The 13,738-nt window shown below is 49.8% G+C and overlaps 1 protein-coding gene across 6 annotated transcripts in view; it reads left to right on the top strand.

Moving 5' to 3' along the window:
- Positions 1-13,738, top strand: part of ZFYVE26 (zinc finger FYVE-type containing 26) — a 1,794,472-nt gene that overhangs the window by 1,661,958 nt on the left and 118,776 nt on the right. For all 6 annotated transcript variants that reach the window (XM_077465059.1, XM_077465061.1, XM_077465063.1 and 3 more), the window contains one exon: positions 1,689-1,871. In XM_077465059.1, the coding sequence (XP_077321185.1) occupies positions 1,689-1,871 (183 nt within the window). The remainder of the gene's footprint in view (positions 1-1,688; positions 1,872-13,738) is intronic.

A 13,738-nucleotide genomic window follows, 5' to 3' on the forward strand; every position in this document is an offset into this window, starting at 1 on the left:
AAGCAGAGTGGGCTGGTGGAGGCCTAGGTGCTAGGATGCGATTTCTGACTGCCGTGGCAATCCTGGTGCCTGGGATTTGTCGAGCGCTGTATTAGAGTTCCCCTTTACTTTAGAGTTCCCAGAGCCTCCCTTACATCAGAGTACTGTACATTGAAGTGCAAGGGGGAACTGTGCATGCTGTGATGTAAGGGGGAACTGTGCAGGCTGTGATGTAAGGGGGAGCTGTGCAGGCTGTGATGTAAGGGGGAGCTGTGCAGGCTGTGATGTAAGGGGGAGCTGTGCAGGCTGTCATGTAAGGGGGGACTCTGCAGGCTGTGATGTAAAGGGGGAACTCTGCAGACTGTGATGTAAGGGGGAACTCTGCAGACTGTGATGTAAGGGGGAAAGCAGCAGACTGTCATGTAAAGGGGAATGCAGCAGTCCATCATGTAAGGGGGAACTCTGCAGCTTGTGTTTGAAGGCAGAAAACTGCACACTCTGGTGTAAAGGGGAACTCTGATGTAAGGGGGCTCTGGTCACCAGAGCCCCCTTGCATCAGAGTCTGCTGTGTTCTCCCTTACATCAGAGTCTGCTACGATACACCTTCACCGTCTACTGCATTCCCCCTTGTATGCCAGTCTGCTGCATTCCCCCTTACATCACAGTCTGCAGCATTCCCCTCTACATCACAGTCTGCAGATTTCCCCTCTACATCAGAGTTCACAGTGTATGGGCAGGGCAAGGGTGAACTCTGCAGACTCTGTTTTAAAGGGGGACTCTGTGGACTGTGGTGTAAAAGAAAACGCTGATGCAGAGGGGCTCTGATTTCCAGAACCCCCTTCCTTACATTAGCATATGCAGAGTGAATACACTATGGTAAGTGGGGGCACTGATGTAAGAGGGGAGTGAGGACACTGATATAAGGGGGAACTTTTATACCAGTGTTCCCTTTTATCTTAGGTTCCCTACTCCTCTCTTACATCAGTGACCCCTGCAGATTATTTTCAGCAGATGGCAGTGCAGAGCAGTCTGTCTGTGGCGTGGAGCATGCACTGACCTAAAGTTCCTGGTGCAGTCCAGGGCTGGGCAGGAATGGATCCACTTCTTCTCCCACTCCTCCTCCTTGCAGTGTGTTTGAAATTTGTTGAAAAGGCGCCTTTATGTCACAGTGTGCACCAGGTCAGTGTCCCTCCCCGCCTCCCCACCCGAGACGTCAATGGATCTCCCTGCCCGAGACGTCAATGGACCTCCCCGCCCAAGCCATCTGAAGCTTTCCTGGGCCATTAATGGACCTCCCTGTTCTGCCCGAGCCGAGCCATCAGCAGACCTCTACACCCGAGTCAAGATGTAGACAAATTAAGCAGCCTTTTTCCCATCCATGGACAATTACGGATCGGATGGGGACAAGAGCAATGCTCCCTGTTTTTTTACACAAACATAACTTTGCTCTGGGAGGGGGGGTGGTTTCAGACACCCAACTCCCCCATTATCTACATCCCTACATTATCTACATCCCTAAAACTTTTATTTTAAAAAAGCACACATGTGGGCCATCATAAATATCCAGAGTTGTGCAGTTGACTAAAAATATATACATTCTAAAATGTTATATTGTTTTGTAAACATAATGTATTGGTTTTCAAAAGCAGCATTGATAATGGTGACATTGATTACTCCAGTAATTTTACTTTTATTTTTTGACAATCTAGGACTTTCAACTGGATGCCTCCTTGGTGTACAGCAAAGTGTGTAAGCATCTTGTATATCGACAGAATTACTCAGAGATCTTGCAACTTGTTAAGTGTGTTAATGAGTCTGGTATTGCGGCAGAAAAGGATTGTGATCAAATATTGCTAAGATGTATTGAAGAAATGTCAGAATTGCCTTCAGATGTAAGTATTTTCACTTTTTTGTGTATACAGTAAAATGAGGATATTAAAGTGTAAGCTTGTTCATTAAAAATCATATAGGATATCCAAGCTAAACATATAAATTACAAATGAGCAAGCGGCTTAAGCAATCTATGACACTAGATCAGTGATTTTCAACCAGGTTTCCATGGAACCCTAGGTTTCCTCCAGAGCTTGCTAGGGGTTCCTTCAGCATTGGGCAATTTCTGCCTCTCAGATAAGTTCCCACTGACACCATTGATCTTTTTAACCATCTGTAATGCCGATCGGAATTCTCGTCGGAAGAAGCTCTGATGGTTTTCCAGACGGAATTCCGCTCAAGCTGTCTTACCTACACACGGTCACACCAAATTCCGATAGTTTAGAACGCGGTGACGTACAACACGTACGACATGACTAGAAAAAGGAAGTTTAATAGCCAGTAGCCAATAGCTTCTGTCTCGTAGTTGAATCTGAGCATGCGTGATTTTTTTGGAGTGTCGGAATTGCATACACACGATCGGAATTACCGATAGAAAGTTTTTCCGTCGGGAAAATTGAGAACATGCTATCAATTTTTGGCTGGCGGAAATTCGGACAGCTAAATTCCGATGGAGCATACACATGGTCGCATTTTCCGATGAAAAGCTCTCATCGGTCTTTTTCTGGCCGGAATTCCGACCGTGTGTACGCGGCATAAGAGGGTAATTCTTCTCAACGACCATCACACTAATGTATCATAAGTTGTAGATTTCAAATTTTTAGCAGGGGTTCCCTGAGACTGGAGAACTATTTCAAGGGTTCCTCTGTGTTCAAAAGGTTAAGAACTTCAAACTTATTAGGTGAAAATCAGGTTTAACCACTTAACGACTGCACCATAGCCGAATGACGCCTACAGCACGGCTTGATAACTCTGGGAGGGAGTACATTGACATCCTCCCAGAATTGCACTCCTGCGCTCCCCCTGAGGCGCGCACCTGGGAATATTCGTGACCGCCAGGTCCAGGGGACCCGACACATTATGGATCACGGTAAATGGCCGCTGGCAGCGGCCGTTTACCACGTGATCGCTCCGTCAAATGACGGAGCGATCACTTGTAAACAAACATGTCCGGTTACTCTCTCCCCTCTCTGCACTGATCAGTACAGTGTAAGCAGAGAGGGGAGAGATGGGTTGCAGCAGTGCTGTGGTGCCCGCAGCACTGATCTTTGCCTATTGCAGCCTCATCCATCCATGCTCAGCCAGCCATCCATCCCTACTCAGCAATACTCATCCATGCTCAGCCATCCATCCCTAGTCAGCAATACTGATCCATGCTCAGCCATCCATCCCTAGTCAGCAATACTGATCCATACTCATCCATCCATCCCTAATCGGCAATACTCATTCATGCTCAGCCATCCATCTCTAATCAGCAATACTCATCCATAGTCAGCAATACTCCTCCATCCCTCCATTAGCTGTCCATCCCTAATCAGCAATACTCATCCATCCATCCATGCTCAGCCATCCCATCCACCCCCATCCATACTCTGTGATACCCAGTCATACTCAGCCATACCCAGCTGTACTCAGCCATACTCATTCATGCTCAGTCATCCCATTAATACTCAGCCATCCCCATCCGTGGCTCATCCATCCCCATTCATGCTCATCCATGCCACATCAGTTCTCATTCATGCCACTAGAGTGCCTCACAAAAGTGTAATAGATAGTCAAATTAGATTTGAAATGTATGCCCCTAGAACACCTGATGGTGCTCACTGCATGTTGGGCCTCTGTATGTGGCTAGGCTGTGGAAAAGTGTCCCACATGTGGTATTGCTGTACTCAGGAGGATTAGGAGAATATATTTTGGGGTGTAATTGTGAAAAACGTCCATTTTACAGCTTTTACATACTGAGTTTATGTGAGTTTAGCAACAGTTATGTGCATTTGAGGTTAGAAACTTTTTTTTTAAGATAACCTCTGGAGACCCTCACAAATGCCCACAATGCATGAAAAACAAATAGTAGTATTAACTATTTCAGCCATTCTGTAAGAGAAGAGAGAGCAGTGTGCTTTAACTATGGACTCTCTCTGTCTCTCTCTCTCTCTCTCCAACCCCCCCCCCCCCCTTTGCAGGCCACAGCAGGTGTTAAAAATTGGGTTTTTACCATACCTTACATGTTCCTCTTTAAAAATGCTTATAAACTAAAATGTGCATAAACTTTTTTTGTACAGCTTTTACGTGAGTTTACAAGCATTTGGCATTTTAAATGCCAGTAAACTACCATCCTGAACAAGATTTATCTGCTTTAAAAAAAATGCCTCTAAACCAGTGTTTCTTTTTCATATATCATGGGACACAGAGTCAGGCTAATATTCCTTACCTGCTGGGTTATACTCCATCATTAAGTGAATGGACAGTGGTAGACCAAAGGTCTTCAGACAGGAAAGGATCCCCTATATAACCCCTCCCATACAGGAAGTACTTTAGTTTTGTTTTTTACCAGTGTCTGCAAGATGGATATCACGGTTTGTTTCATCTCTCAAAAATGAATCAAGGGATTGACTGATCAGATCCATTTGACACAGGCTTTTATGCTTAGATAAATGGTACCCAAGCCTTGCAAAGAAGACTCAAGATCCTGCAATGTTTTACCTGTAATGTGGCCTTCGGGCACTGGACCCTGAAGAGTGGAAATTCTGGACAGTACAGTGCTAATTTATTTCCTGCAGGGTGCTGTACAGGTCCAAGGGAGTGGACCCTAAACATTAAAGGGTACCCAGTCCTTGCAGGTCCAAGTGACAGGAACCCGCCTTGAAGGATGATGATTGGGCCCTTAGCTCCTTTTGAGGGGACGCCCCCACTCCTTCGGGTGGGGGGAAGGCTGCTGCACTTTGCGGACATTTGGAAAACAACACTTCAGGACGAGTGGGTCACTTCAATTATATCTCACGGTTACAAACTTGAGTTATGGGAGGTTCGCCCTCAGAGGTTTCTAAGATCCAGTGTTCCTTCGGATCCTCCAAAAAGAAATTTTATCTTATATTCAACGACCGACACAGCTCCTCTCTGTAACTAAATGGGTTGTATAGCCTGCCATTAGGAGAACTAGGCAAAATTGTAACACAATACACATAACTTTTAATCCCGCCCAAGGGGGGGCGGAGCCTGTGCTATCAACCCTCCTCACTGCTCCCAGCAGCTTCAGTTTTTATTTTGCCTAGTAAGGAGAATGACCTAGGAACCCTGCGGGCCCACTCGGTCCATGTTTTTGCTGCAGGTTTGCTTTTTTTTGCGCAAGATGAAAGATCCTGGGATCTTCTATCAACTGCCGGCTGGGTGACAGGCTGGTTAATGATATCCTTGTAGTCTCCCCAGTCCGGCCATCGAGCGCGAGCAGGCCGCAGCTAAGGCTCGGCAGGCCACGACATGACTCAGCACCAGAGGTGGTCGGTGAGCTTCAATTCTCCGGGGTATACATATGACCGGACTACTGCTGTCTGGATCACAGTATATCGGGCCAACAGCTACCCTGTAACTGCGCAGGAGTAGGTCTGTGATGGAATGTCTCCCAGCTCTTCAGGACTGGTAAGTACGGGTCTCCCTGCCTCAGTGGGGTGAGCGGCTGGGCATTCCCCGGGGGGTCGATTCGGGGGCCACTCATCGACCACATATGGTCAATGAGTCTTCAAGGGCGTCCGATCAGGATACAGTCAGACAACGCCACGGCTGTGGCATACATAAATCACCAAGGGGGAACAAGAAGCTCAGCCGCTGCTCGGGAGGTCACTCACATACTTCGGTGGGCAGAACGACATGTACCAGCCCTGTCGGCCATTTACATCCCAGGGGTGAAAAATTGGCAGGCGGACTATCTGAGTCGACAGATGCTGGACCCAGGAGAATGGGCATTGCATACGGAAATATTCAGGCTGCTGTGCCTGAGGTGGGGCACACCAGATGTGGATCTATTGGCCTCGTCTCAATCGGAAGGTACTAAGATTCATGTCCAGGACCAGAGATCTGTGGGCAGACGCGTCAGACGCGCTGGTGGCTCTGTGGGCAGACGCGTCAGACGCGCTGGTGGCTCTGTGGGATCAGTACCAGCTGATCTACGCCTTTCCTCCACTAAAACTGTTGCCACGCCTGCTGCGCAGAGTGGAAGCCGAGGGGATCCCAGTAATCCTGGTTGCCCCAGATTGGCCTCAGCGGCCCTGGTACGCAGACCTAGTGCGTCTGGTGGCAGACGCTCCCTGGCGACTGCCGTTGCGAGAGGACCTCCTATCTCAAGGTCCAATCTTTCACCCTGCTTTACCATCGCTGGCTTTAACGACATGGTTGTTGAAAGCCAGGTGTTGAGGAACCGGGGTCTGTTGGACTCGGTGATTCCAACTATGTTGGGGGCGCGGAAATCTTCTTCCAGGAAGATATACCATCATACTTGGAAGGCCTATATCTCAATGTGTGAGGAGAAAGGGTGGCATCCGCACTCTTTCTCTATATCCAGGATCCTGCTGTTTCTTCAGCAAGGTGTAGACCAGAAGTTGGTGTTGAGCACCATCAAGGGGCAAATTTCAGGTCTGGCTATCTTTTTCCAGCGATCCCTGGCGTCTCACTCATTAGTGAGTACCTTTGTTCAGGGGGTGCGACATGTAGTCCCTCCGGTGCGTCCTCAGTAGGATTTGAACCTGGTGTTGTCGGCAATTCAGAAGCCGCCGTTTGAGAATTTGGAGATTCCCTTGTTGACCCTTTCACAGAAAGTGGTCTTTCTAGTGGCCATCGCATCGGCCAGGAGGGTTTCAGTGTTGGCTGCCTTGTCATGCAAGTCGCCTTATCTGGTCATCCACAGGGATAAGGTGGTGTTGAGTCCGCAAACCGTCCTTTCTACCGAAGGTGGTTTTGGCTTTTCATATTAATGAGGACATTGTATTACCATCGTTGTGTCCTAAACCGAAGCACCCCAAGGAGGAGGTGGGCCTTCACGCTCTCGATGTGGTTAGGGCTCTGAAGGTGTACTTGTCTGCCACAGCCCCCGTTCAGAAGTCAGACTCACTATTTGTTTCGGTGGCTGGTCCTAAGAAAGGCATGGCTGTCTCGTCGGCCACCATTTCCAGGTGGATCAGACAGATTGTAGTCCAAGCCTACGCCTTGAAGGGGCAGGTGCTCCCCCTTTCCAGTCATGGCCCACTCTACAAGAGCAATCAGAACGTCTTGGGCCTTCCGACACCAAGCGTCTGTCGCTCAGGTGTGTAAGGCGGCGACCTGGTCGTCTGTCCATACGTTTACCAAGTTCTACAAGGTAGAACTCAGTGCATTGGCTGATACTGGGTTTGGTCGCAAAGTTTTGCAGGTGGCCGTGTAGTTGCAATTGAGTTTTTTCCTGGTTTTTCGATAAAAACGCAGTACTGTTTTGTTAATGCACTGTTGCATTACCTCTGCAATGTAGCGGTCTTTGGGATCGCTCCTGTTGAGGTTACCCGGTTATATGGTGGAGTTTGTCCACACACTGCTGTTTTTTTGTGGGTTTAGTTTCACTAGTTCCCTCTTGCCATGGTGGATGAAGTTTTTTTTTTTTCAAATATAAATTTTATTCAACTCCAAACTGGGGAAGACCGTCCCCGCATTACAACATACAACAACAAGTCAAGTACAATCCATTGAAGCAAAACTCAATACAGACAAAAAATGGGACTTTAGGACTGTCATATTGCAATCATAACGAAGTAACAGATAGCACGTATATCGTGCCAGGGTCTGGGATCATATAAACCCCAAGTCCCCCCGGCACCATCTATCCCCAAAAAGGGGAAGGGGTCTGTCGTTCCCACTTTTCACTTTTTCCAAAAAGAAAAGAAAGAGTAACAGGGAGGGGGGGGGGGGGGGGGGGGAGAGGAATACAGAGAGCAGAAGAAAAGAAAAAGGAAAAGAAAGAAAAGAGGGAAAAGACGCGATGGCGACCTCCGTCCCAGGGGGCCCATGCAGGCCATCCCCTGGCACTAAGGCGAGAGCAGGCGGCGCCCCTCCAGCGAAAATATGAAAACATTCCAACCATCCCAGGTTTGTTTAAAAATCTCCTGTTTATCCTGTGCCGTAAGGATCAAGTCCTCCATCTTTTTAATGTCCTCTACTTTCCTGACCCAGTGAGCAATAGAAGGGGGGGAACTGTTCTTCCAATAAAGCGGGATACAGGACTTTGCAGCATTTAGTAAATGCCGCAGGATGGACTTTCTGTATTGCTTAATGGGGACCTGTGAGAGGTGCAGGAGAAAGAAAGCCGCCTCATCCGGGAGCGGGAATTCCACAAATTGCTGTGTAATGCGCCTGACTTCTCTCCAGAAATCAGTCAACCTTGGGCAGGACCAAAATATATGAAGCAGAGTGCCTTCTTCCTCACCGCATCGCCAGCATCTGTCAGAGGTAGCGGGGAAGCACTTATGTAGCTTAGATGGTGTCAAGTACCACCTGGTGAGAAGTTTAAAGTTTGTCTCCTGAATCCTGGTGCATAGCGAGGACTTGAGAGCGAGGGTAACAATGCGCTGTCTTTGCGCCGGGGAAAATGAGCAGTTAAGATCTCTCTCCCACCTGGACAGACATGGTAAATGTGGATGCTCCGGAAGTGTGTTCAGGAGTGTATATGTCTGAGAGAGGATGTGGGCCAAGGGGCCATCACTTGTACAGAGAGCCTCAAAGTCCGTCAGGTGGCGGTCGAAATCTTTGGGATTGGGGATAGAATGGAGGAAGTGATGCAGTTGCACCGCTCTCCAGAAAGGTAGCTGAAACTTTCCCGCAGGATCGGTCAGAATTGAGATGGATGGCCACCTACCGTCGCTAACAAATTTAGACGCATGGTCCAAATTGGAACTTTTGAGCAGATCGTATTCTCGGGCGGAGATTCCCGGCTCAAATCTCGGATGTCCAAGGATAGGGAACAAGGGGGAAGTCAGAGATGTCAGTACATTTTGGGCAGCAATCCGGTGACAGACTTTCAAAGAAGCCCCTATAGTAGGGTGCGACTTCAACGCCTTGGGCAAATCTTTGTAGCACCACAGGGCACTTTTCAAGGGAATGCAGGAGTAAGACTGTTCTAATTGCACCCACTGCTTAGTCAGACGGTTACAATTCCAATCTAACACACGCCCCATGTGAGAGGCCTGGTAATAGCGTCGTATATCAGGGAGAGCCAACCCTCCCTGCTGTTTGGCTAGAGTCAATTGCGGTCGCTTAAGACGAGGTTTTTTGTGTGCCCATATAAACTGAGTAAGTAGGGACTGAACCCGTTTAAAGAATGGGACCGGGATCTGGATTGGGAGAGCCTGGAAAAGATAGGTAAATTTGGGAAGTATATTCATTTTAATGAGATTGCATCTCCCGAACCATGAATGAAAGCCGGAGCTCCATCTTTGGAGGAGAGCGCGCACCCTAACAACCAGGGGGGGGAAATTCATCGCAAACGTATGTGTTATATCGGGCGGGATCTGTGTACCCAGGTATGTCAGGGCCGTGTGAGTCCACCTAAAACGGAAGGTAGACTGCATATCTAGTAGCGTCTGCGGTGATACAGCCACCCCCATGGCCTCCGATTTCGAAAAATTAATCTTGAGGTGGGAGAGCCTTCCGTAAAGCTGGAACTCTCGAAGGAGACTTGGCAGGGAGATTCTGGGGTTCGTTAATGAAAACAGCATGTCGTCAGCATAAGCCGAAATCTTACACTCGGTGCTGCCCATAAGGAGTCCCGTTACGTCAGGGTTTCGCCGAACAGTAGAAAGAAAGGGTTCCAAGGACAGCGCGAAGAGAAGGGGAGACAAAGGGCACCCCTGTCTGGTCCCATTCCTAATGTCGAGAGATGCCGAGAGCACTCCATTCGCCTTTACCTGAGCCGAGGGACGGGAGTATATATTACGAATCCAGGTCAACATTCGTCCCCCTAGGCCTATGTGTTGGAGGACCGAGAATAAAAACGTCCAATCAACCCGATCAAAGGCCTTCTCAGCATCCGTACACACGAAGAGACAGGGAGTCCCAGATGATTTGGCTTTATGCACCAGGTTAAGGACTTTAACAGTATTGTCCCGGGCCTCCCTAGAGGGGATAAAGCCTACTTGGTCGACGTGTATGAGAGACTGCAGGTGCCGCGCCAAACGCGTGGCGAGGATTTTGGAAAATAGCTTCAGATCCAGGTTTAGGAGGGAAATAGGTCGATAGCTCCCACACAGGCCTGGGTCCTTGCCCTCTTTGGGGATCAATGAAATATGGGCTCTAAGGGTATCCCTCGGAAAGTCCCCTCCCGAGCCCAGAGCATTAAAAAACTGCACCAAATGCGGGCCGAGGGTAGGCAAAAAGGTCTTATAGTATTGTGCGGTGTAACCGTCCGGACCCGGGGCCTTACCTACTTTCAGCGAGCCTACTGCCCGTTGCACCTCTTCCAATGTGATCGGGTCCTCCAGACCCTCCCGTGTCTCCACCGAAAGGGTCGGTAGACCGGAACTGATCACATACCTATCTATTTCCTCCAGACTGGACCCGGAGTCGGGCAAATTATAAAGATCATGGTAGAATTTCCCGAAAGTATCAGCTATCTGAGTTGGGGTAGAGACCCTCTGACCCTTCCCATCTACCAGCTGCGGAATATAGGAGGCAGACTTCAATTCCCGAACCGACCGAGCCAACAACTTCCCACATTTGTCCCCCGATTCATAGGACAATTTCCGACAGAACTGGAGTGCCGCCTTCGCTTTGTAGTGAAATAGGTCAGTGATCTGGGCCCGCAGCACCCCCAGTTCATTCTCCAGAAGCTGCGTGGGAGCATGCTTGTGCCTCGCCTCAGTAGTGGCAAGCTCAGAAAGAAGCTTGGTCAGCCGCTCATTCCGCTCTCGTTTGATTCGAGCCCCATGCTTGATCAGGACCCCGCGGAGAACCGCTTTATGGGCCTCCCAGACCGTCCCCGGGTCGCAATCCTGCGTTTCGTTTTCCCGAAAGTACAGGTCAATTGACCTGGTAACATCTGCCAAAACCTCCGGGATTTGAAGGAGGCTCTCGTTGAGGCGCCAAAACAAAGACCGGGGGGAGGGATTCTTCGTGAGGGCGTAAGTAAGAGCCACTGGAGCATGGTCGGACCAAGTGATATGGCCGATGGCGGTAGAGTCCACCAGGTGTAGTTGATCATGAGGGATCAAAAATAAATCTATCCTCGAGTAGGACTTGTGGGGGGGGGAGTAAAAAGAATAATCCCTTTCCCCCGAGTGTTGCAGGCGCCATACGTCAACCAGCTGGTCCTGTAGAAGGTACCTGGTTATCTGCTTTCTGATAGAAACCGGCACTGAGGAGCACGAGGCAGACGTATCAACCTGAGGTGTAAGAGGGATGTTAAAATCCCCACCCAGTATCAACTGACCCTCCCGAAAGACCCTCAAACAATCAAAAGCAGCCCTAAAAAACACATGCTGCTGAACATTGGGGGCATATATCGTAGCGAAGGTAAATAGTACATCCCCTATGCGGCCCTTAAGAAAGAGAAAGCGGCCCTCCGGGTCTACCCGGGACTCCAGAAACACCCAGGGGAGTTTGCTGGAGATCAAAATGGAGACCCCCTTGGTCTTAGCCGAGGGGTTAGTGGAGTGGTAGACATGAGGAAAAAATCTCGACTGGAGAAAGGGGAGGTTCGTCTTTTTAAAATGTGTTTCCTGGATAAAGGCCACATCAGTGCAGGATTTCTTCAGTTCTCGCTGGAGAATACGCCGCTTTTCAGGGGAGTTCAGCCCCTTGACATTAAAGGAGGTGAATTTAATAAGGTCCGCCATCGCGCCCTTGAGATATAGAGATGGGCGCCCAGAAAAAAACACGCCAGGCAAAACCCAGGTAGATATCGCGTGACTGATAGACCAGGGGGAAAAAGAGTGGGGGGGGAAGAAAACAGATGGAAAATATTAAGGACAGTACCCCACAGCCCGTGGGAGAAAGAAAGTAGAGAAGTCCGCACTAAAAGCTCGAACAAGAGAGAGAAAGAAAAGAAAGTAACAAGAGAGAAAAAAAAAAAAAGAAAATATAAAATCACTAAACTAGCAAAAAGTTGCTATAACGCATACCAGCAGTATACTGGGTTTAAAGCGTCGTCCTATTTGGAGCGTAAGGTGGACAAGTCGGAGAGAGACTCCCGGGACTCGTCCCCCCCTACTCCCAGCCATAAAAGGAACATCGTCTTGAAACGGCATACATGTGACAGGCAAACAATGAAAGGCACACAGAAGTACATGAGGGAAGAAAAAAAACAAAAAAAAACACATATATAAATAATAAATGACAAACGTGAACTCAACAGCTCTAAAGGGTCCCCCGACCCGCCCCAAAACATAGACACGCCCGGGGGAGCCTAACACAACCCAGGGTCCCACCCGTGGGAGTGACCTCCACCCCCCCCCCCGCTCCCCATCCCCACGTCCCGAGAACCCAAAAAAGAAAATACATATATGTACCTATACATGCAGTGCACCCCCACTTATAGCATTCTGTAGCATCTCCGAGGGGGGGGGGGGAAGAAGGGGAGCCGGAGAGAAACAGAGAGGAGGGTGGGAGGGAAGAAAGAGGATGGGAAGAAGGGGGGGGAGAGTGAAAGGCAGAAAGAGACCAGATGAAGGGGAAAGAAGGGGGAGGGAGAGGTGAATAAGGGATGGAGGGGAGGGGGGGGGGGGGGGTAGGGAGGGAGAAGAAAGTGCAGGGGGGAGGAGGGAAGAGCGGAAAAGGGTAAAAAAAAGGGGGAGGGGTATTGAGGGAAAAAATAAAATAAAAAAAATAAAATAAAAAAAGAGCAAGGAAGGTAAACAGTCACCCCCGGAGAACACTCATGTGGTCATCCACGGTCTCATAACACCGCAGCTTGATAACCAAACAAACCACGAAAGGGCATACCCCCCCCCCCCCCAGGTGTCCCTCAGCATAGTAGCAGGATAGAGTCACCGTCCTGGGACCAATCCAGCAAAGTTCCTTCAGCTCCGTGGTCAAAGGTCAGTGCGGGGTGCACGGAGGGAGGCATGATATCGCCCAAAGGCAGTACCCGTAAAGCATGGCAGCGAACAGGAGGGGCGCCAGCGCCGTGCGGATTCAGGCGTTACAGTCTGCGATCCCCTGCCGTCTCCGAAAACTGCGGGTGGTCACATCAAGAAGGGTAAAGCAGGGGCCCGAGGACAACCCGCAATAGCTACCGACTCACCAGGGCTAAGCAAAAGGGCCCGCAGGCACATCCGATCAAAAAGAGGTGCAGAGCTGCCCCCCAACAACCAGACAGATCCGTCCCCAGTCCAGCTATAGTCCTCCTGCCTCATGATCCCGGGTCAGGCTGGGGGGCAGGGCACCCCACAAACATTCAGGGGAGACCCCAGGAAGGAGTCCGGCGTCAATTGGAGTGGAACCAGATCCATGTAAGCTTAAGGGTAACCGGTAGAACTCCCCTGGGGAACCAGCCAGCACAAATGGTACAGGTCAGATAGGGGGTGCGGGGTCAAAGAGTGTACCTCCCACTTCACAATCCAAAGGCAACGTGGAGCGCACAGCGGGCGGCAGACAATCCTCCCAATAGGCAGAGCTGACCCCAGAAGCAAGACCGGCATCTATCAGAGTGAAGCCGAAGTTCGTGTCCAGTCGCCCAAACTCCCGGGGGGGTCCCGCCAGTCGCGGAGGGGAGGCACAAGAGATGGGTGGGAAATGGGGGCTAGCAAACAGCCAACTCAGGAGCCAGTTAGAGTAGGAAGGGGGCAAACAGTCACGTCAGGCTAGAGGAGAACGCAGAGCAGTCCCCCAGTTACTCACGGCGGGCGTCTCTGGAAACGGAACGCCGTCTCCCTCCTGGTCTCCTGTGGCGGCGGGGAAGCGGGCCCTGCAGCTGAAGGAC

The sequence above is a fragment of the Lithobates pipiens genome, unplaced genomic scaffold (assembly GCF_037356315.1).
Source record: "Lithobates pipiens isolate NorthernLeopardFrog02 unplaced genomic scaffold, aLitPip1_a1.2 Scaffold_30, whole genome shotgun sequence".
NCBI classification, from domain to species: Eukaryota; Metazoa; Chordata; class Amphibia; order Anura; family Ranidae; genus Lithobates; species Lithobates pipiens.